At 42.4% G+C, this 23,696-nt stretch overlaps 1 protein-coding gene across 1 annotated transcript in view; it reads right to left on the bottom strand.

Annotated features, from left to right (window-relative positions):
• Window positions 1-6,143: 6,143 nt before the first annotated feature.
• The window catches only part of MYLK3 (myosin light chain kinase 3), a 35,433-nt gene continuing 17,880 nt past the window's right edge, over window positions 6,144-23,696 (bottom strand). Inside the window, exons 7-13 of the mRNA XM_045988301.1 lie at window positions 23,533-23,642; window positions 22,484-22,625; window positions 19,222-19,292; window positions 10,422-10,550; window positions 9,335-9,487; window positions 8,051-8,183; window positions 6,144-7,126 (exon numbers count right to left, since the gene is read on the bottom strand). Coding sequence (XP_045844257.1) covers window positions 7,067-7,126; window positions 8,051-8,183; window positions 9,335-9,487; window positions 10,422-10,550; window positions 19,222-19,292; window positions 22,484-22,625; window positions 23,533-23,642 — 798 coding nt within the window. The 3' untranslated portion in view covers window positions 6,144-7,066. The remainder of the gene's footprint in view (window positions 7,127-8,050; window positions 8,184-9,334; window positions 9,488-10,421; window positions 10,551-19,221; window positions 19,293-22,483; window positions 22,626-23,532; window positions 23,643-23,696) is intronic.

Below are 23,696 nucleotides of genomic sequence, written 5' to 3'. Positions count from 1 at the left end.
TTCAGGTTGCCCTTGTCATCAATTTGTGGGGTCATTGCTATGCCAAAAGCTACGTCTACTCTAGTAGAAAAAAGCGATATGCTGAACCATGCTGCTCACCAGACCACAAACTCTGAAATCAGACTTCCTGGGTTTAAGACCCCACTCAATGACTTACTACCTGTCAAACCTTGAGAAAATTAATTAACTTCTTTATGCCTCTTCTATAAGTAGGACCAAAAATGGTGTCTACTTCATAGAATAATTTGAAGGTTCATCGGAGCTGAGACATGTAAGACATTTAGCACAGCACCTGGTATAAGTATTTAATAAATGCTAGACTAGAGAGAGAAAAATTCACATATAAATGCCTCATGTAATGAATTACACATTAGCAGCATATTAAAAAGTCAGATGGACTGAGGGTTATTTTCTTTGACATCCACATCCTGAAGAATGTAACCTTATTAAATACTCCTTATTTTAAAACTAGAGGAAAGGGCCTTTGTGGAAGATATGTTGCTAGGGAATCTGAGGCATGCCAGGCATGATTTTAACTGAAATTAAGAATACATGGTCTAATTAAATATTTCCGTACCGTAAAGAGGGGTGCCTGGGTGGCTCAGTGTGTTAAGGCCTCTGCCTTCAGCTCGGGCCATGATCCCGGGGTCCTAAGATCGAGCCCTGCATTGGGCTCTCTGCTCGGCGGGGAGCCTGCTTTCCCCTCTCTCTCTCTGCGCCTCTCTGCCTACTTGTGATCTCTCTCTTGCTGTCAAATAAATAAATCTGTAAAAAAAAAAAAAAATACTTCTGTAGAGAATGTAATAAAGAGACTACATCCAAATTTTAAAAACCTATTTAGAATGGTATCAGTAGTACTGGTGCAACTTAGGTTGCATTTTATCTGCTCAAAGCAAGGCATAATACCTGCTGCATAGACCTGGAGTGCTAAATGAGTAATTTCTCTTCTCCTCTGCCTTTTAAAATTCTAGATATTTAGCAGCTAAGGTCAAAGACATGCCACAATCAAATGATGCCAACACAGGCTTAATGTCTAGCAAGCCCTATGGTAGAGGGGAATGAACCTGAAAGCAATTACAATGCATTTAAATTCTGACTCTGCCACTTCCACCGTAGGGAAATTTCAAAACCTTGAAGAGCCTCAGTTTCCTCATTTATAAAGTAGAGATACTTTCTACCTTGTAAGGATTAAAGGTAATATTTCTAAAGTAAGTGGCACTTAGAAGGTGTTCACTAACCAGTAGGTCTTGTTATTACTTTGATCTGAATGGGTAAGTGAGGTTTTTCTTCATTAATTTATTAAGATTTTATTTATTTGAGAAAGAGTGCAAGGGTTGGGGGTTGAGAGGATGGCAGGGAGAGGAGCTGAAGGAGAGGGGAGCAGACTCTGCGGAGCCCTGCATGGCACAGGGTTCAATCCCACAACTCAGAGATCATGACCTGAGCCCAAATCAAGAGTCAGATGCTTAACCAACTGAGCCAGGAGCCCCTTTCCTCACTTTAAGAAAGTATATAATTTTTTTCTTTGGTGCCAGTATTCAGATTTCTGGCTTTGGGTCAAAAGCAGTCTATTCATTACCAAGTAAAATTAGGCACATTCACTTTTATTACTGTAAAATGCACCTAACAAAATTTACCATCTTACCATTTTTTTTTAAAGATTTTATTTATTTGACAGAGAGAGGGGACACAAGCAGGCAGAGTGGCAGGCAGAGGGAGAGAGAGACGCACGCTTCCCACCAAGCCAGGAGCCTGATGCAGGACTTGATGCCAGGACCCTGGGATCATGACCTGAGCTTAATGACTGAACCACCCAGGTGTCCCTACTATTTTACCATATTTAAGTGTACAGTTCAGTAGTGTTAAGTACATTCATATTCTTATACAACCAGTCTCTGGAGCTCTTTCATCTTGCATAGCTGACTGCAGCCATTAAACAACTCTACCTCCCTCCCCTAATCCTTGGCAATCACCATACCGTTTTATGTCTGAATTGGTCTATTCTAGATTGGTACCTCATATGAATGGAATCATAGATCACTTACACTTATGCTTATTTCACTTAGCATTATTCCTTGAGGTTCATTCTTGTAGCATGTGTCAGAATTTCCTTCCTTTTTAAGGCTGAATAGTAGTCCATTGTATACATAGACCACATTTTATTCATTCGTCTGTAAATGGACACTTGGTTTGCTTCCACTTTTGGGCTATTCTGAATAATGCTGCTATGAACATGGATGTACAATATCTCTTTGAGACCCTGCTTTCAATTCTTTTGGATGGATGTATACTCAGAAGTGGGATTGCTTGATCATGTGCTAATGCTATTTTTAAATTTTTGAGAGACTATCATACTGTTTTCCATAGTGTCTACACTATCTTATATTCCCACCAATAGTACACAAGAGTTCAATTTCTCCGCATCTTTGCCAACACTTACTTTCTGAACACTTTTTATTTTCTGTTGTTTTTTTTTAATTCAAATGGGCGTGAGGTGGTCTCTCATTGTGGTCTTATTTGCATTTCTATAACGATTAATGAGCATTTTTTCATGTGCTGCTGGCCATTTGTTTATCATCTATAGAAAAGTGCCTACCTAAGTCTTTTGCCCGTTTTTGAATCAGGTTGTTTATTTTGTGGTTGAGAATGTAGGAATTCTTTTTTTTTTTTTAAGATTTTATTTATTTATTTGACAGATCACAAGTAGGCAGAGAGGCAGGCAGAGAGTGAGGGGAAAGCGGGCTCCCTGCTGAGCATAGAGCCCAATGTGGGGCTCGATCCCAGGACTCTGGGATCATGACCTGAGCTGAAGGCAGAGGCTTTAACCCACTGAGCCACCCAGGTGCCTCTTTATATAGTCTAGATAATAACCTCTTAGCAGATACATACTTGTAAAATTTTTTACATACTTGTAAAATTTTCTCCCACTTCTTAGATTGCCTTTTCACTGTTGATTCCATGACAGTAAATATAAGTTATGTTTGTGACTTTTTCCTCCTTTATCCTTAAAAGCAGGTGATGGTAATTATTTTGATTATCTGGAACATAGTTATTTCTTATATGGTTATTTCTTAAGTTAATTGGGGCCTGGGAGTGGGCATTGCCTTAAAGCAATTCTTTCAAAACAACAATTTTCCAGCACACTTATATTTCCAGTGATGGATGCTTACTACCTAGTGAGTACATTTCAGTGCTACTGTGTAAAGACTTTGTGGAAGCTCACTTCTTTTTTCTTTTTTTTTTTTCATTTATTTGACAGAGACTAGTAGGCAGAGAGGCAGAGAGAGAGGGGGAAGCAGGCTCCCTGCTGAGCAGAGAGCCCAATGCGGGGCTGATCTCAGGACCCTGAGATCATGACCTGAGCCGAAGGCAGAGGCTTAACCCACTGAGCCATCCAGGCGCCCCGGAAGCTCACTTCCTTAACACCGCCTCATGGTATTCATTTAACTGATTTAAAAAACTTTTTATCATGAAAATTTTCAAATGAAAATATAATGAAACCCTGTATTGATCATTCAGACCCAATAGTTAACAAAGATTTTGCCACATTTGCATAACTGTATCCATTTTTCCTAGTCATTTAACCAACATTATTAGTGCATTGCCATAATCATAACTCTCAAAATTAATAGAAATTCTATGTATTAATTTTCAAGGTTTATTTACTTTAGAGAGAGAGAGAAGTAGCATGAGCAGGAGAGGGAGAGGCAGAGAAAATCTCAAGCAGATTCTGTGTGTCAATCCCAGAACCCTGAGATCATGACCTGATCTGAAACCAAGACTTAGACATTTAACTGACTGTGCCACCCAGGCGCGCCTGAAATTCTATGTATTATTGAATATGCAATTTAGCATTTTATTTTCCTGGATGCCTCTAAAATATCCTTTTATTGTTTGCTCAAATCAAGGTCAGAGCAAGGTCCACATTTGACATTGCATTGCTAATTTTTTATTATAAAAGCAATACATGCTCATTGTAAAAAAAATTTTTTTTCAAATTATTCAGAAAGTTATAAAGTGAAAAGTGGAATTGCCCCTTTCCCCATCACCCATACTCCACACCCCACTGCTAAGTTTCTTGCATATCCTGGAAAATTTTAATGCAGGTATAAGCCCATGTCTCTCCACAAATGAGATACTATATATATATGTTCTATAATTTTCCTGTAATAAAAGGTGGTGGTCAGTACATCTCGGTCTATGTTTAACAGCTACAAAATATTTCCCTATTTGATGTGGCAAAATTTATTTAACTAAATTCATACTGATAAGCATATGAGGTTGTTTTCATTCAGCCATTAGCAAGCAGTGCTACTGTAAACATTTTGCATAAATCTCTGTACACTTGTTCAAGTATTGCTGAGGGATAAATTTCTAGAAATAAAATTGCTGGGTGAAAGTGTGGATATGACTTTTATTTGGACACATACCCAACGAAAGTGGAAGAATTCCATTTCCCCACCCCACCCCCACAAGCACACCAATCTAACAGGTCAAAAAAGTGGGTCCTATCTTTTAGAGTTTCTCTGCCAGCAGTTTCCAATGACTATTCAAATGGAAAATCCATTAGAAATAGTTGATACCAGCACAGTTGCAATCTAAAAATACCAGCAAAGTAGAGAACTGAAAATATCCGAAAAATTTAGAGCTTTGAAAGTTCCCTTGAATTTCAGATGAGAGGCTAAAATCACATTACTTCTCACTTGTGTGGGCTTGACCTAAACAAAGCCCTCCTGAGGGGATTCTAGGTAAAGAATAACAGCATGGGGAGTGGGGCGGGGAATCTGGTAGGTAAAGGATTCTCTCTATATCTGCCCTGTCGAATGTAGAAGCGACTAACCACATGTGGCTAATTTATGACTAATTCAACTCTAGGACCGAATTCCTGTTTTTATTTAAGTTAAATGTGAAAATGGATAGCCTCATTATTAGAAAACCTTTGAGGTGTTTCAAACAACTTGAGTATGTGAGTATATTTTTCCACAGTAAATTTCATGAAATCTAAATACAAACTAAGCATGTCTGATGAAAACCTCGTATCTGAATTGAAATGTATTTTAAGAGTAAAATACATACCAGATTTTGGAGATTTGTGTGAAGAAAAATATAAAATATCTCATTAATAGTTTCTATGTTGATTGTAAATTGAAGTGTTTTTTATCTTACTGTGTTAAATTATTAATTTTACCAGTTTTTTTTAGGGGAGCTATTAGAAATTTTTAAAATGATGTATATGGTTCATATAATATTTCTGTCAGTGGTGCTCTAGATCAAGCAAGGTAGCTAACTACGTTTTTCTGGGGAGAAGATTCATAGCATTCCCAAGAGTCAGAAATCCCAAGGGATGTAAGAATCACAGTACCTGACAGAATTATAAGGTAACTCTGGCTCCTTCTGGAGACTGCCTTCATAAAAATAAAAAATAAATAAAAATAAAACCTTTTCAGAGAAATAGCTTGTTTTAAAATAAGGCATTATCTTAAATCGGGTACTCACTCTCCCATGAAAGGGAGATTTTCAGCAGCTCTCTGTTCTGATGTTCATCCACTAGCTGGCCAGCTTGGAACAGGCCTGGATACGCTGGTACTGAAAAATCTTAGTTCTCTACAAGAGTTAGCCTTCTGGAGAAAAGTTACAACTTGAGAACAAAACAGCAGTAGGACTCCCCTCGCCTCCTTCTGCCTCCCTCCCCACACCCACGCCCTCTGCCAAAAAAAGCAGGGTCTTTATTTGAACAAAAATCCTGAAAGGCTGTGAAACTGTTGCATGGCTAATTAAAAACTAAAAGTAAAAAAAAAAAAAAAAAAAAAAGAAAAAAGAAAGAAAGAAAACTAAGCTAAAGGTAATTAAAACTGCTGACCTGAGAAGTTCATGAGGATAGCACAAAAATCAGGTTAGAAGCAAGGAAAATTAAAAGCATTTGTTACTTTCAAATAATAAAGTACTTCTTGTTACTAATTTTATAAGTTAAATGACAACACTGAAAGTAGCATATCCTTTTTTTTTTTTAAAGGATTTTATTTATTTATTTGACAGAGATCACAAGTAGGCTGGGGGCAGGGGAGGGGGGAGTGGAGCCGGCTCCTGCTGAGCAGAGAGCCCTATGCAATGGGGGGGGCTTGATCCCAGGACCCTGAGATCATGACCTGAGCTGAAGGCAGAGGCTGAAGGCAGAGGCTTAACCCACTGAGCCACCCAGGCACCCCTGAAAGTGGTATATCCTTAATAAAGCTGTAGCAGAGCAGTTTATGGTCTCATGATATACCATTTGTGTTTCTCTCAGAAAGCTGAACATCATTACACTCTTACCCCTCTTTTACATATTGCATGTCAGTTCCAGATTTACTAGACCCTAAGTTCATAACTGAAAAAGGGAGTTCAGGAGTGAGACTACCAATGCCAGGACAGGGCCAATTAGGAGAGGGTGGAAGTGTGTACAGATTTTAAAAGCACATTCAAAATAATCATAGCTCTGATTTAGCCAGGATAGGTGGTATATTTTGAAGTTTCAAAGAATATTAAAGGATGCATGATTTGATTCTCAAAAGAGAGCACAAGTTAAAACAAGTTTGAGGATCATTGCCCTAAATCCACATTGCTTTCCACAAGAGCAGGGTAGTACAGTAAAATGTCAGCTCACTCTCGAGCAAATCAAAATTCTAAGAATTCTTTGTACTGGAGGGAATAACACTGAATAACATGCCCCGTGTAATAGTCTATTTAGTTCTTTAATCAGAGTAAGTTTAGACTTTAAATTTGACATATACAAACGAGAAGCTTTCCTACCTACCTAAAGCATGCCTACACTTATCACCCAAAGTAGTTATACTTGAAAAGTAAACACAGCATTTCAACACAGTATGATCTTATAAGGCAGAAAAAAAGTTTGTAGGTTACTTTCCTTACAGCCAATTTTCATCCAGAAGGAAGGCAACAGCCATAACTTTCCTTTACGAAATAAGAGGAATCAATATTAGTACAAGACTGAATTATTAAAAAGCTTGAGTCATCACTTCATCACCAGTCTCAATAATTTCTGGGCCCATGGGAGCAGCAGTGTGGAGAATTAGGGACAAGTTGGAAATTTCCTTAGCCTGTTGGCAGCTGTCACCACGTAGAAATGTTTCTTGACGTTAAGGAGAGAAAAGAAGAAAAGAATTTTTTAGAACCAATTGCTTTAAGAACAATAAAAGGACTTAAACAAGTTTAGCCACTTGGGCTTGTTCAAAACTGAGAACTTAATGGAGAAAACAGATTTGTGGCAAAATTCTAGTAGAAGCCACATGACTTTGGGGCATTCTGGAGCAAGTATGAAGTGAGAAAATAGGTTTTCCTGCCCTTTTCACGTGTAAAATGGAGTCCATTGGAATACTGTTTTACAAGTTGTGATTCACAACCTACCACTGGGTCATGAAGTCAAATTGGTGGGTTATGACCCGCGCTTTTTTGAATGAAAACAAATACCACAGAATAGAAAATATTTGAGTGCATCACACTCTGTTTAGCCAATGTTGGGGTATTTTTGTTTCATAGCGTATGTATGTATATGTGTATTTGTATAGTGGCTGGCTTTCTAGGTAAAGGCTTTTGTTTTTGTTCTTTAGTGAGGATCTGCGTTGATATCAAGATGCAGGAAAGCCACTTTCCTGGAGGACAAATGTTTTTGAGACAGATTTTATGTCCATAGAACCAAAGAGTTTGGTTTGTAAACAAAATTATGAAGCTTTTAAAACCTAATAGGGTTTCCCCAAGAACCAGATCTCAAGCTGCAGGCAGTAAGTTCCAAGCACTTCACTACTACTGTCGTTGGAAACATATGCTCAAACTTCATTTTGTCATTACAAGTGTCCACCTAAGTATGAACTTAATGCTACTTTTATACCAGGTGGTTTGGGTAGGTGGCATTTTTAATCAAGAAAACAGGTTTTGACATAAGATACTTTTTTTCTCCTAAATCTATTTCGAATGAAAATGTAAGTAAAAACTTAGCTACACTTCTTTCAAAGGACACATTAAAGACACATTCTGCCTTCTAAGAAAAAACAGATACCTTCCATTTTCTCTGAGCCATGTATTTTTGCAGTAATAACTGGGATTTGAGACGAACTTTGGATTTTGAAGCTTTGGCAGGCAAATTATTCAACCACTCATGTTTCAGGCACTGTGTGGCACTCATTCTGCAGCTGTGAAATCAAAGAGAAATTGAAACTTTTAGTTAGGGTTCCCTTTTCTGGTTGTCCAGAAGATAGTTCGCTGGCTAAGAAGCCTGAGTCAGTGGAACAGATTAATCATTTGGGCAGATTTGCACCACGTACTAAAAAGGAACTCCTCATGCCTAAAATTTCCCTCCTTAGAAGTATGAGAAAGTCATCAGCAAAATGCCCCTGCCCTCTATAGTAGGAAAGTAGCCCAGTGATTAATCACCTCTTTCAGAGGGAGCTGGGGAATCAAGGCAGGGAGTAGAAAGGCCAGTTAGGCCTTTAATTGCTCTTAAGAAGTTGCTCTTAAGGGGCGCCTGGGTGGCTCAATGGGTTAAGCCACTGCCTTCAGCTCAGGTCATGATCTCGGGGTCCTGGGATCGAGTCCCGCATCAGGCTCTCTGCTCAGCGGGGAGCCTGCTTCCCTCTCTCTCTCTCTGCCTGCCTCTCTGTCTGCTTGTGATCTCTGTCTGTCAAATAAATAAAATCTTTAAAAAAAAAAAAAAGAAGTTGCTCTTAAGAACATGAGCCTTGAAAGAAGCTTGTCTCTCCTTCCAGAGAAAAATGTCAGTTTTGTTTATCTGAATTAAAAGTATTTTTCCTCTCATAACTTTTCACACTCGGAAAGAATAAAATAGTAAAGGCCAGGGAACTATGGGCTGTCTTCAGAGCTCAGATTCTTGGACCTCGCCCTGGGTTGTTTGCAATTATTTCTTAATGTCTGATTATCAGAAAACTCCATGGTTCCACCCATGACTTGGATAGGGTTGCTGAAAACTAAATCGGCCTTCATTAGCAACAAAAGGTTTTCTGGCCTTTATTCTGGGGAATAACATCTGCATGTCTCAACTTTCTTTCAACATTAACCTATTAGAAGTGATAACTTAGTAGTAGGACTAATTTATATGTGTGGTCCTTTCTAAAACTCTGCCTAGATTTTATGCTCCTAATTGTTTATTTTTTTAATGATTTCCTTCATCTCTTCCCCTGCTACTTTTTTAGCTCCAATGAAGTAGCAGACTAAGAAATCTTGGACAGAATTGGTCCAGAGGAAACAGCATCAGCCTGACCTTCACAGCACCCAGATGGGTGGTCATGGTCAGAATGGCTTGAGAATGATGAGCAATGAAGGGTACCTCTTCTCTTTGATGAGCAGACGGGAAACAAAGTCCTTGGCCTCCTCCGACAGCCCTTCAAAGGTGTCAGCGTCAAAATCCCAGCTACAGTTCACAATGAAATTCATGGTCTCTGCATCTGTTTCCCCTAGAAATGGGGACAAACCACTGAGTCTACAGAGGAGAGAAAGGACTATCAGTGTGTAGAAGCCATATATGCTAACAGGCAACAAGAGGCAGAGGTCTTACAAGGTTCAAGAACATGAACCAGAACCAAGAGGCTCCCTCATTTCCAGTGTGTTCTTTTAGGGGAACAAGCGGCAGGACTGAAAATTTAGAGGCATGAAGAGGGTTTGAATAAATCCCCAGTCATGCTCACCTATTTTCCTTTTAGCCTGAAGTGAAGAATAAACTGAGACCCAGTCCAGTGTGTCCATTTATCAGGTACATAGTGACTTAATTTTAAAATACCTTAGCATGTCTCCGACACAGCCTGGTGAGCTTAGACACTACCCCAGACCTTGGGGGCCGAAGGAAAACTGGCTTCATTCTGCCCCTCTAGAGTAAGGGACAGGACACTCTAACTGGCTGGCCTTGGGCCTCAAACTTCCCCCACCTGATGCACTACACCGATACAAATTGTGGGGATGCTCAGTAGCAACTGCACTGCAATGCTAAGTCTGGGAGCAAAGCATGACTTGACTGGGTCTCCGAGGAAAAAGCCAAGGGAGGTCACAGAGACGAGAATGCTTAGTGCACATATCTCATCTCAGTCCATCCTAACTCTGCTTTCCTCAGTCCAGAGAAAACAGAACAGGGCAGGAAGGACAAGGTTAGATGATGCAGCAGCCCGTGTCCTGCCCTGTGCATCTCCTCTTTTTAGTGCTCTGTTGTACTGCAGCACCTGCATTTCCTTGCTGGAGAGCTTTCTTTCCAGTGGAAGCTGCTTTAGCTGCCCAGAAGTTTCAGGGAACCAAGGTCCTCGGCATCAGCTCACAAGCAATGACTGATAAGAGTTGGTGTATAAATACCCTAAGTCCCTCCCCCCTCAGATAGAGTAATTGTGAAGGGCTGTTGCACGATGGGAGCCAGGCTCCTGGGCACTCACAACATGTAGGTAATGACTCCCACACTCCACATGTCCGTAGGGAAGGACACAAATTCATAGTTGACGACTTCCGGGGCCAGGAACTCTGGAGTGCCGAAGTTCACCTTCAGCTTCTCCCGAGGCTTGTACCTGGGCAAGAGAGGGTGCAGAGGACCATGGGTGTGAGCCCAGAGAGAAGGTGTGGAGGCTGGGCCTAATTCCAGGTGGGAGCTAGACATTCCCAACCCTTCCTGTCTGTCATGTTGTCTAGACCTCACCTCCCACCACATAATCATCATAGCTCTGCCCCAACTTCAGACTTTTCTAAGTCACTAGGGAGAATCAGAAAACCACGGCACTCGTCCTCCAGGCAATTGCAACGCGAAAAGGAGAGAAGATCAATTTATCTTATTCGTCATGCAGCCACACGAACAAGCACAAACAAATTGGATGGCAGCTGTCTGTGGAGGCCTGCTCTTGTGACGTGAGCAGTTTGGTAGGTGAGATGACTGGTAAGAATTAGAAAAAGCAAACATGCTCAACATCACTAATCATCAGGAAAATACAACTCAAAACCACAAGGAGCTATCACCGCACATCATGACTACTATAAAACAAGCAAACAAACAAAAGACCAGAAAATAGCAAGAGTTGGCTAGAATATAGAGAAACTGGAACCCTTGCTGGTGGGAATGTAAAATGGTGCAGTTGCTATGGAAACAGTATGGCAGTTCCTAAAAAAAAAATAATAAAAATAGAACTACCATCTGATCCAGCAATCCCACTCCTGCATATATATCCAAAAGAACTGAAAGCAGAAACTTGAGGAAATATTCATACATCCATATTCATAGCAGCATTATTCATAATAGCCAAATGAAGGAAATAAAGTGTCTGCTGATGAATGACTGCATAAGTAAAATGTGGTAGACACATGCAGTGGAATATTCTTCGGCCTTACGATATAAGGCAATTCTGACACATGCTACTTACTATATGGGTGAACCTCCAGGACATTATGCTAAATGAAAGAAGTCATCACAAAAAGACAAATGCTGTATGGTTCCACCTTGAAAAGGAACCTAGACTAGTCACAGTCAGAGACAGTGGGTAGAATGGTGGTTTCCAGGGGCTGGAGGTAGGGGGAAAGTGACCAGTTACTGTTTAACAGGTACAGAATTTAAGTTTTGCAAGATGAAAAGGGTTCTAGAGATAAGTTGCACAACCATGAGTAATACTTAACACTAATGAATTAATTTAAAAACAGTTAAGATGATAAGTTTCATGTGTATTTTACACAATTACAAGAAGAATAAGAATGAGAAAAAAGGTTCTGGGGTGCCTGGGTGACTCAGTCAGTTAAGCAGATGCCTTTGGCTCAGGTCATGATCCCAGGGGCCTGGAACTGAGCCTCAAACGGGCTCCCAGCTCAGCGAGGAGTCTGCTTCTCCCTCTCCCTCTGCCCCTACCTCCTGCTCACTCCCTCTCTCAAATAAATCAATAAAACCTCAAGATTATATCGATTTATTTGAGAGAGAGACAGCACATGTGGAATGAGAGAGAGCACAAGCAGGGGGAGGGGGAAGGGCAGAGGGAGAAGCAGGCTGACTCGGGGCCCGATCCCAAGATGTTGGGAACATGACCTGGGCTGAAGGCAGATGCCCAACGACTGAGCCGCCCAGGCACCCCAGTAAATAAAATCTTTAAAAAAAGAAAAGAGAAAAATGGTTCTGAAGAGGAAGATTAATAAAGGTTAGAAAGAGAGGTGATGGATGAGTGGGAAAGGGGGTGGCCAAAGGTGGTTTTTAGAATTTGTGGACTTGTAGAAAGTCTCTAGCTAAAATGTAATGAGCAACAACAAAGATGTCCTTTAGTAGGTGAGTGGATAAATAAACTGTGGTACATCCAGACAATGAAGTCGTATTCAAAGCTAAAAAGAAATGAATTATCAAGCCATGAAAAGACATAGAGGAAACAAGCCCACAGTACTAAGAGAAAGAAGCCAGTCTGAATGGGCTACATACTGTATGATTCTAACTATATGTCATTCCGGAAAAAGCAAAACTATGGAGACATAAAAAGATCAGTGGTTGCCAGGGGCTGGGGTGGGGAGAGGAAGGGAAAGATAAATAGGTAAGAGAACAATGGATTTGTAGGGCTTAGACATACTCCACATGATGCCAAAATGATGGATACATGTCATTATACATTTGTCCAAACCCATACCATGTCCAACACCAAGAGTGAATGGTAATGTAAAGTATGGACTTTGAGTGATAATATGTCAGTGTAGGTTCATCATTGGTAACAAATGTACTGCCCTGTACTACCCTGGTCGGGGTGGGGGGGCTTGGCTAGGGGTAAGGGGTATATGGGAAATCTCTGCACCTTCCCTTCAATTTTACCGTGAACCTAAGATTGTTCCTAAAAAAAAAGAAAATAAAGTATTAATTTATAAAATATAATGGGCACATCCTATTTGCCAGGCTGAAAGTTTTACATGTATATAATCTCTTCTCATTCTTACCATAGCCCCATGAAGTCTCTAAGATTACTGTCCTCATCCTACAGATAAGGCATTTGAGAATAAAATGAAAATTCTGCCAATGTGTCCTGCTTCCCTTAAACCAGGGAATGACTTGTCGAAGAGCTTTCTCTTCCAAATTTACTGAGAGCCAGATAACCGCAGGCCTGTGCCAACACAGCCTACACTCATCCCTTGAAGGAGCTACAAGGATCATCTTGGTAGCCTCACTGAGCGCGAAGCAAGAAGAGAGCAGGATCCCTCCTCTGGCAAACCCTGGCAACTGACTCAGGGCCAAGGAGCCGAGCTGAAAGGGACAGCTCCCACCCCCCCCCACCCCCCCCACCCCCCCCCCCCCCCCCCCCGGACAACAAGCAGCTACTCTGCTCAGACAAGTCCCCAGGGAATGCCACAGTGCCCTCCAGCATCTCAGGACTGGTAATAAGAAGAGGACAATACAGTATTTGATTCATTGTGTAGGGAAAAAATCTTCTGTTAAGAAAATGGATCCAGAAGCCTTGATGAAGATCTTAATTGTGGTTTTGTTGTAAAACAGTGTGTTGTTTTCTTTTGAAAATGTACAAAATACCTATCATTACTAATAGTAATATTTGTGTAGAAATGAAAATCGGTTTGTCTTGCGTACTAGTGTAGATACACACCTTCTAACAAATGTATTTGCAACTACATTGTGGTCAGTGCTTTGTGATACAAATATACTTTTTCAAGTGTACTTTCGCTTTTAAAATGCACGTTTGGTGTTTCACAATAAAAGATCTGAAACCTCCCTCCCTCCTCCGCATAATAGGAGAGAAGAAGAAAAGAGAGAGGAGAGAAGACCCAGGCTCTCAGCCCCTAGAAGCCACTTTCCCAGAGGCTGCATTGTTGTTCTCACTGCTTCATCTCGCCCCCAGCCACATCCTGTGTCCTGTGACTTTGTCGCACACCCGCCCCACCCCACTGACACAAGCTCGGGCTCGTGAGATGCAGGTGGAGTGACAGCGGGCCCATCCAAGCTAGACCGTAATAGCTTGCCTCCTGGTTCCTCGGCCACCACGATGAGGAGAGAACGGGAGACACATAGAGCAGATCTGCCCTCACTGACCTGCGTCTTGGAACCAAGCCCGAGTCAGCTCGGTGATCAGGATAATCAGTGATTCTCAACCATTGGCCCATGGATAAATGTTTAACAACCAGCTATCTGATTAAGAAAAAAAAAAAAGTCCTGATTTGCAGCATTTGCCATTTTCAGTGGTATAAATACTGATTTAACGTCGGCTGATTTCAAACATGATGACCCTGGATGCAGAAGTGGGAAGCGACGTGCTGTAGTGCGCCATCCCATGGTCTTTCAACGAGCACCAATAATTGCAGGAGCAGTAAAATAATTAGGAAGTGATAACGTTTGAAAATATGAGTTCTTTAACTGTAGGTTCATTCAATTTAATCGTTAATTAATGGTACTTTTTTTTTTAAGATTTTATTTATTTATTTGTCAGAGAGAGAGAGAGAGAGAACACAAGCAGGCAGAGAGGCAGGCAGAGGCAAAGAGAGAAGCAGGCTCCCCGCCAAGCAAGGAGCCAGAAGCGGGACTCGATCCCAGACCCTAGGATCATGACCTGAGCCGAAGGCAACGGCTTAACCCACTGAGCCACTCAGGCATCCCCATGGTATGTTTTAACAACTGTTTACAAGGTTCCTTATCATGAGCTGCTATGAGTGGGTCCAGCATACCACACCCCCAGATGACTCGCAAATGAGTAGATGAGAATAAATGACAGCTTCAAGCCTCTGCAGTTTGGGGAGGGGAGGTTGTCACACAGCAGTACTGTGGCAGTAACTAACACCAAAGCTGTTTCAATATATCCACCAAGACGTCCTCTCCAAATTCCTAAGGTACTCTGTGACCATAGGATCACATATGAAGTTGCAGCCTCACGGAGGCTGGGGTGGGCACTTCCTTGCCCTGCCAAAGGATCTGATGAAATAGGTTTGTATTCTAATCGGAGCACCGGACTAGTAGTCAGGAAGCCTAACCCTGCACCCAACATTCTGGAGACCAAACTTAAACAAGATACTTCCCATCCCGCCCCCATTCTTGACCCATAGGCCCCTACGTAGCCCCACTGATGGGTCTCACTGCCCACTGGTATAATGCTGGTCCCTCTGGCTGGATGTCTTGGCCTCTGAAGATCTGTGTGTGCCAACCCCCCATACCCCCCACCCCCGCCTACATGATGGAGGCCATCCCCCCACTGAACACCTCAGCATCTTCTAATAGCTCCACCCAGAAATACCACTCTACTTCCTACAGTTTGTATTTCAGGGTGAAACTGGCTTTTCCTCCTTCTCTACAAACATTGCTTCTTCTGGCATATAAAATATGCTCTCTCAACCTGCACATTCCCCCCACAGATTCCTCCTCTTAGAAGGACATGCTTCGCAGGAAGCAGGCCAATCTGGCAAAATCCAACTTGCCAAATAATCCTTTTGCCCAACGGCCAGCTTGCCAGACTGCTGAAGATGTTTCCGATGTCTTCCTTTTACCTCCCAGCTGGAGCCGGTGCCTCCGTCAGCCCAGCTCTGCTGAGTGCGGTTTCCTGAGTGTCACGTGTTTCAGACACCTGCACTTCCCCCGTGCCCAGCAGTTTCACGTGGGTGGCCTTCTCTTCAATGTGGTTCCCCGTGTTTCTTGTCTTGAACTTGCCCTCCGCCTCTGGGCCATCAGCAAAATTATTGTCATCGATGCCTTTGACCAGGTTAATGAATTTATCCGACAGTTTGAGATGGACTGCCTGAGAGTTTGGGGATAGATTTTGACTAACACGTCTGGTAAGCTGTCCTACAGCCTTTTTCACCTCCCCACCAGGTAACTCGATGCCTGATAGGATAATGTTCCAATTTCTTAGCAGGACATTCAGGACTCCCTAGTAACACCCTCATCTTCACTGTATCTGCCTCCCCCAGTCCCACCCCAGCTCCTGCCTTCCTGTGCATGCCTGGTGTACATCCTCTACCAGCCCCCGTCATCCACACACCCACACCACTCCCACCCCCACCCCTGTGTGCTGGAGCTGGTTCTCAAGAGTACAGGAGGGGCACCTGGGTGGCTCAGTGGGTTAAAGCCTCTGCCTTCGGCTCATGTTGCGATCCCAGGGTCCTGGGATCGAGCCCTGCATCGGGCTTTCTGCTCAGCAGGGAGCCTGCTTCCCTTCCTCTCTCTCTGCCTGCCTCTCTGCCTACCTGTGATCTCTGTCTGTCAAATAAGTAACTAAAACAAAATTTAAAAGAGTACAGGAGAATCAGTTGTGCACATCTCCTCCCAAACTGCATTCAGTGACGCTGTGTTGGTAGGTTGAACTCAGCTGAAATTAGCAAAGGCTACAAGTCGAACCCCATCTCCATCCAGCCCCACAGAGCTGATAAACATTTGCTAGCATACTAGTGTCTGCAGATAACAACACCCTGTCCATCCCTCCCTTCCAGCTGCTCAGAGAAGACTTCCCAGAATCCAGGAGCCTCAGCTGGTAAATATTTGTCACTGTAAATACTCATTTGGCAATCGGACATCTGGCAGTTGGGAGGGTACCACATACACACGGTGGGAGGCTGTGCATTCTCAGTTTGCCCCCACTTACGTGAGCGTTGGTTCCTGGAAGGGCAATGTTTTGTGGCTCTCCAAAGGGCTATGATATATAAACAGATACAAAGGACAACTGCAGCAGTTACTTTCACAAGGAGGGGGCCTGATGCTTAGGAAAGAAATGTCTAAAAAGACTCTTTGGAAGGCAGGCAATGATAATTAAAAAAATAGATTCAGAGACATTGCTATAGCATATAAGACATGCAAGCATATAAGATGTATCCCAATTTTATAATACAGTATTTAGGAAAATATTAAGTAATTTTTTAAAAATATTTTATTTATTTGACAGAAATCACAACTAGGCAGAGAGGCAGGCAGAGAGAGAGGAGGAAGCAGGCTCCCCGCGGAGCAGAGAGCCCGATGTGGGGCTCGATCCCAGGACCCTGGGATCATGACCTGAGCCGAAGGCAGAGGCTTTAACCCACTGAACCACCCAGGCGCTCTTAAGTAATTTTTTACATCATGGATTGAATGTGATTTTGAAGCATTTGGGTTGGGGGCTTTGGCATATCGTTCATGAAAAACAGTACACTGTGTAATAGGGATCCTAAAGGTACAGTAGGAATATATGAACTTTCTGCTGTTACTCTCACAACATCACCCTTGGCCTCATCCATCATGCTGGCATTGAAAATGCATCTTTTGTGCCTACAAAAGAAGCGAAATTATCACTTCACCAATGGGGAGGGACATAGGAAGATGCCACTGTGGTTTTGACTACTACTTCTGGGAGGCAGGTCTGGACACCAGAGGCTGAGCTCAGGCAAATGGCTCTGTCTCCGCGGGGACAAGGCTTTACTTTCTTCCCCTGTGGATGGAGCGGAGGACACTGTTAAGCTTATAAAGGGACAAAAACAGGGGCACCTGGGTGGCTCAGTGGGTTAAGCCTCTCCCTTCGGCTCAGGTCATGATCTCAGGGTCCTGGGATTGAGCCCCACGTTGGGCTCTCTGATCAGCAGGGAGCCTGCTTCCCCCTCTGTCTCTGCTGGCCTCTCTGCCTACTTGTGATCTCTCTGTCAAATAAATAAATAAAATATTTTTTTAAAAAAGGAACAAAAAAAACTTCTTTGTGCAAATGTCCAGCAGGGTGAGAGAAAATTTGAAGAGTTGAAAATTCTACTGTACTGTGGAGACCTACCTAGAAAATATGATTCCCAGAGAAATGTGATTCCTGGTGGAAATAGCATTCTGGAGGAAGTAGACTGTGGGTGCTTGAAGGTTTGGGGGACAGCCCTACCCAATGCCATTGCTAAGAACCCGCATACCCAGCTGTGCGTGCCAGGGGCCAGAGTGTTCATCACACATATGACTGGACAGGATCGTAAAAGTACCTATGGATAAACCATCCTTCACTAGGCTTTAGATATTTTAAGGGATTTTAAGATATTTTTTAAGTTACATATTTACTTTGTGTAGTCAAACTGGAGAACCTAGCCACCGTCCTAGGCTGGGTCTGCACTGTCGACTTATTATTCCATTTAACCTTCAAAACTGCCCCATGTCAGCAGGCATTTCATTTTATCATCATTTTACCAAGATTTAACTCAGTCTTGAGAGGCCCAGAACCACTTAGCTGGACACCACCCTACATGCATCCTCTTATTTAAACTACTCGCTTCCCAGAGGGCAGGGATGGTTCTGGATACCTCACAGAGCTCAGCACATCCTAGCTCCAGGTCTGGGGGATGAATAGAACGGATCTGACACCCCCACAACCACACCCATGCAGTGGTCCTCCTTTATTTTTTTTTTAATATTTTATTTATTTATTGGATAGACAGAGATTGCAACTAGTCAGAGAGGCAGGCAGGGAGAGAGAGGAGGAAGCAGGCTCCCTGCTGAGCAGAGAGCCTGATGTGAGGCTCGATCCCAGGACCCTGGGATCATGACCTGAGCTGAAGGCAGAGGCTTTAACCCACTGAGCCACCCAGGCGCCCCCAGTGGTCCTCCTTTAACCTGTCACACACTCTCTGCTCAGACAGGGGGATTGAAATACAATGAATCCCACAGCCTCTCAAGGAGAAGCAGAGTCTGAAGCATGAAGCCACCTCCCACCCCCTAGGGTAGTAACAAGGCCTATCTGCACAATCAAAGGCTACCAGCCTGTCAGTGACAGAGCTTTCTGTGTCAGTTCCAAAACTCAAAAATCAGAGAGGATGAAGATCCAACTTTTATATCAACATGGGCGGGACTGGAAGAGATTATGCTGAGTGAAATAAGTCAAGCAGAGAGAGTCAATTATCATATGGTTTCACTTACTTGTGGCGTATAAGGAATAACACAGAGGACATGAGGAGAAGGAGAGGAGAAATGAGTTGGGGGACATCAGAGGGGGAGACAAACCATGAGAGACTGTGGACTCTGAGAAACAAACGGAGGGTTTTGGAGGGGAGAGGGGTGGGGGGATGGGAGAGGCTAGTGGTGGGTATTAAGGGGGGCATGTATTGCATGGAACACTGGGTGTGGTGCATAAACAATGAAACTTGGAACACTGAAAAGAAATAAAATTTTTAAAAATGAAAAAAATAAAAATAATGCCAGCACACTAAAAAAAAAAAAAAAAAAGGCTGAACTGTGGGTAACCACGTCCAAAAGAGCCACAAGCAGTCCCCCAGGAGTTTTGTCGAAGTGCCAAAATATAACTGTCTTACCTTCTGGCCAGCCCAAAGTCAATGATCTTAATTTGATGTCCTGTCTGATTGACACACAGTATGTTCTCCGGCTGGGAAAGAGAGAGAGTTCTGCTTAGTTCAATCAGCAGCCAAGAAGGTACGCAACTCCCACAATTACATCAAGAGGCCTCAGATTCCCAGCCCCCAAGAGAATGAATGGATCAGGACAGTGCTCCTACAGGAATATGTAGATCACAAAAACAAAGTGGACTGGTGTGAGACAATAAGGAGTGGTATGGATTGTAGGGAACTGCAGGACTTCTGCCCTATGTAAAGCAGCTCCAGCCACTGGTCACCATGCAGGAATGCAGGCCCAGTTGCTCAAGAGAAGCCAGAGTATATATCTTTATGTGAAAATTCCATGCTTTTAAATATTGACAACTCTGGGGTGCCTGGGTGGCTCAGTGGGTTAAAGCTTCTGCCTTCAGCTCAGGTCGTGATCCCAGGGTTCTGGGATCGAGCCCCACGTCGGGCTCTCTGCTCAACAGGGAGCCTGCTTCCTCCTCTCTCTCTGCCTGCCTACTTGTGATCTCTCTATGTCAAATAAATAAATAAAATCTTTAAAAAAAATTTAAATATTGACAACTCAAGTTTAAACATACGTCCATGTGCAAGAGTTAAGTAGAATACTTTTGTGATTCAGGCTTGACCCATAAGCTGCTTTTTTGAGACTGTTGGCTTGGGGTCATGGTTCCAAACCCTGGCTGCCCATTAGAATGATCAGGCGAGCTCTCAAAAGTCCCAAGGTCTAGGCTCCAACCCTGACTAATTACATCACAGAATCTCAGGGATGGGGACCAAAGCTTCAGTAGTCTGTTCAAGGAGTTCAGAGCTCCTCAACATCAATCTCCCACATTGTGGCGATAGCTGTGACCCATGGGATGGAGGTGGTGGTCTTGACAAGCCTCTGTCAAGTTCTTCAGATCAGCTCTGAGGCCCAGAGGGAGTGTGGAATGATGCTTGCTGCTTGTGCAAAACAAATTTGGATGGGGTGGGGGTGGGTGCACGTGGAGAGTTTATGGTAGAACAGCCCTGGAAACCCAAGGCCTAGTGCATGAGGTCTAGGGGTCTATTATCTAGGTCTGTATCCCTAGGTGAGTCCCTTCTCATTCCTGAAACCTCAGTGTCTCCGTCTATAAAATGGGAATGATAACCACTTCCTGCCTTCCTCCTGGGAAGGTATGAGGATCAAATCACATAACATGGATGAAAACACCATACATCTTTCAAAGCAAATGCCAGGTACTATTTCGCCCAACAGAAGGTTTTATTGTTATTTATGTTACAATGGAGTCATGCAAGTTCTCAGATAGGAGCAGGAGAACGGTACTTTAAAGTCTTCGTGTCTTCTTTATAAAGTCTAGAACAACACTGTCTGATAGAACTATAATGTGAACTACATATATAATTTACAAAATTTTCTAGTAGCCACATTAAAAAGGTAAAAAGAAATAAGTGGACTTAATTTTATAACAGCATTATTGAAATATAAATAATAATATAAACAATAATGATGATACCATAAAATTCATCATTTTAAAGTGCGTGATTCCATGGGTTTTAGTGTATTCAGAGAGTTATGTAATGATTATCACTATCTAATTTTAGAACATTTTTATCTCTTCCAAAAGAACACAACTCATACCCATCTGCAGTCACTCTCCATTCTCTCCCACCCCTAAATCTTATAACTACTAACCTATTTTCCGTCTCTTTGGATTTGCCCGTTCTGGACATTTCATATAAAGGAATCATACAAACGCCGACCTTTTTGCACCTGGCTTCTCTCATTTATTACAGTGTCCTTCAGGTTCATCCATATTGTAGCATATATCAGTACCTCCCTCATTCCTTTTCAGAGCTGAATAATATTCCATTGTATGGATATACCATATTTGTTTATCTGTTCATCTGTTAGAGAATATTCAGCTTGTTTTCACTTTGGGACTATTATGCATAATGCTGCTAAGAACATTCATGTACAAGTTTTGGTGTCGACTTATGTTTTCGATATTCTTGAGCACATACCTGGAGGTAAAATTACCGGGTCATGTGGTCACTCTGCATTTAACATTTTAGGAACTGCCAAACTGTTTTCTAAAGTGGATGCACAATTTTACAATCTCATCAACGATGTACGAGAGTTCCAGGGCGCGTCAGTGGCTCAGTTGGTTAAGCAACTGCCTTTGGCTCAGGTCATGATCCTGGAGTCCTGGGATCAAGTCCCACATTGGGCTCCCACCTTGGCAGGGAGTCTGCTTTCCCCTCTGACCTCTCACCTCTCATGCTCTTTCTCTCTCATTCTCTCTCTCTCTCAAATAAATAAAATCTTAAAAAAAAAAAAAGTATGAGAGTTCCAATTTCTCCACATCATAGCCAACAATTCTTATTGTCTATCAGCTTTATTTTTTTATTTTAGCTTAGTCTAATGGGTGTGAAACAGTATCTCACTGTAGTTTTGATTTGTATTTCTCTAATGACTAACAATGTTGTGAATTTTTTCATGTACTTATTGTCCATTTGTATATCTTTATTGGATAAATGTCTATTTAAATCCTTTGCCCATTCTCAAATTTGTCTTTCAATTACTGAGTTGTAAGATTTCTTTATATATTATAGGTACAAGTCCCTTATCAGAGATATTGTTTGGAAATATTTCTCCCATCCTGTGGGCTGTCATTTCACTTTCATGATGATATCCTTTGAAGCACAAAGGTTTTTAATTTTAATAAAGTCTATCCATTTTTCTTTTCTGGCTTTTGCTTTGAGTCATTTCTAAGAAATCACTGCCTAATAATACAAGGTCACAAAGATTTACTCCTATGTTTTCTTCTAATGATTTTATAATTTTAGGTCTTACATTTAAGTCACAATCCATTTTTTGTGTATAGTATGAGTGTGTTATTTTGCATGTGGGTACAAGCATGGTGTCCATTGAAAAGATTATCCTTTCCTCATTGAATCATCATGACACCGTTATCAAAAAATCAATTGGCCACAAAAAAAAAAGTTTTGGTTCTGGACTCTCAGTTGTATGCCATTGAGCTATCTGTTCATCCTCATACACATAACTCATTGTTTTTGTTGCTGTAGCTTAGCTGTAAATTTTGAAATTGGGAAATGTGCATCCTTCAACTTTGCTCTTCTTTCTCAAGCTTGTTTTTTGCTGTTCTGCCACAGAAGAGCAGGAACCCTGTCTCCACCCCCCCACCCCCCACCACAAGCCCAGGTAGAGCCTGACCTTGAGGTCCAGGTGCAGGATGTAGTGTTGATGGAGATAATGCACCCCCTCGCAGATCTGCTTGGTGAACAAGATCACATCCAGTTCGGTCAGCTGGTACTTCTCCTCTGTGATCCTGTCAAAGAGCTCACCCCCATCCACACTGCCAGGACAAAGAGAGAAGCAAGCACTGGCCTAAGGCAGGCTCTCAGAGGACTTGTCCACTCTTATCACCAAGAGTCAGAAGAGGCCAACCCAGATAAGCCTGAGGCCACTGCCATCTTGGGTTTCATGGAGATCTTTGTTCTGGCCTATTCCCAGCTCAGAGGGCAGGAAGTAAAAAGGAATTGATGGGCCAAAAGGAAGACTGGGAGTTGTCTTCAGTGTTGATAATCCAGGCTCACTCTGGATAAACTCATTTGCCAAAAGGAGCCAATTAGTACTTACATGGCAAGAACCCAAAATGAGCAAAAAAGACCAGATCTGAGTCAAAAGTTTTCAGAAAATATAGCCCCTTAGTCTATCTTTGTTTTTTCACTCATGGTAGAGACATGACATGACAAACCTTACCAGAAGGAAAATAGCAACACAAGCACAAAAATAAATGGCCTCGGAGCCCCTGGTCTCAGCTTCAGGGGTAGCTGGGAATGGTGGAGACTGTGGCAAATGAGACACTGGTTGCCCTGTCTACAAAGGTCAGCCATTAGGAGCTCTAGCACACCATTTCTAGCTGGAAACACAGGTGTAGCATTACTAGAATTTTCACCTTTGCAAGAAAAAACAAGATATCTGGGTTTCAATGTGAAATTTCCCAATTTCCAATTGCTAACACCTAAATCAAAATTGCTGAAAACTGTGTAAGCCAAACTGACATATATCTGAGTGAGTGAGTGAGTCAGGTTTACTTCTGGCTTTGTCCTCCATGCTCCATATTGGAGGTGGTGATATTCCCTAGATAACCCAGAGAGGAGAAGGGGAAGGGAGAGTTTTGCCTAGAACTATGGCTCCAAGCCCCAGTCCTGAGTCCTGGCCCACAGAGAAGTCACTGCTCCACCTCCCAAGATACTCACTACTCCATGACAAGTGTACAGCTGTTCTTGCTCTCAAAGGCATCATAGAGCTGGATCAAGTTCACATGGCTGAGCTGGTTCATGATGTTGACCTCATTCTTCACATCCTCCTTGCAGAGTCAGACAGGAGAGGAGTTTCCAAGAAATGGGTCAGAAAGATGAGC

Source organism: Meles meles, chromosome 19 (genome assembly GCF_922984935.1).
Source record: "Meles meles chromosome 19, mMelMel3.1 paternal haplotype, whole genome shotgun sequence".
In the NCBI taxonomy this organism is placed as follows: domain Eukaryota; kingdom Metazoa; phylum Chordata; class Mammalia; order Carnivora; family Mustelidae; genus Meles; species Meles meles.
This window is presented reverse-complemented; position numbering and strand designations above follow the sequence as displayed.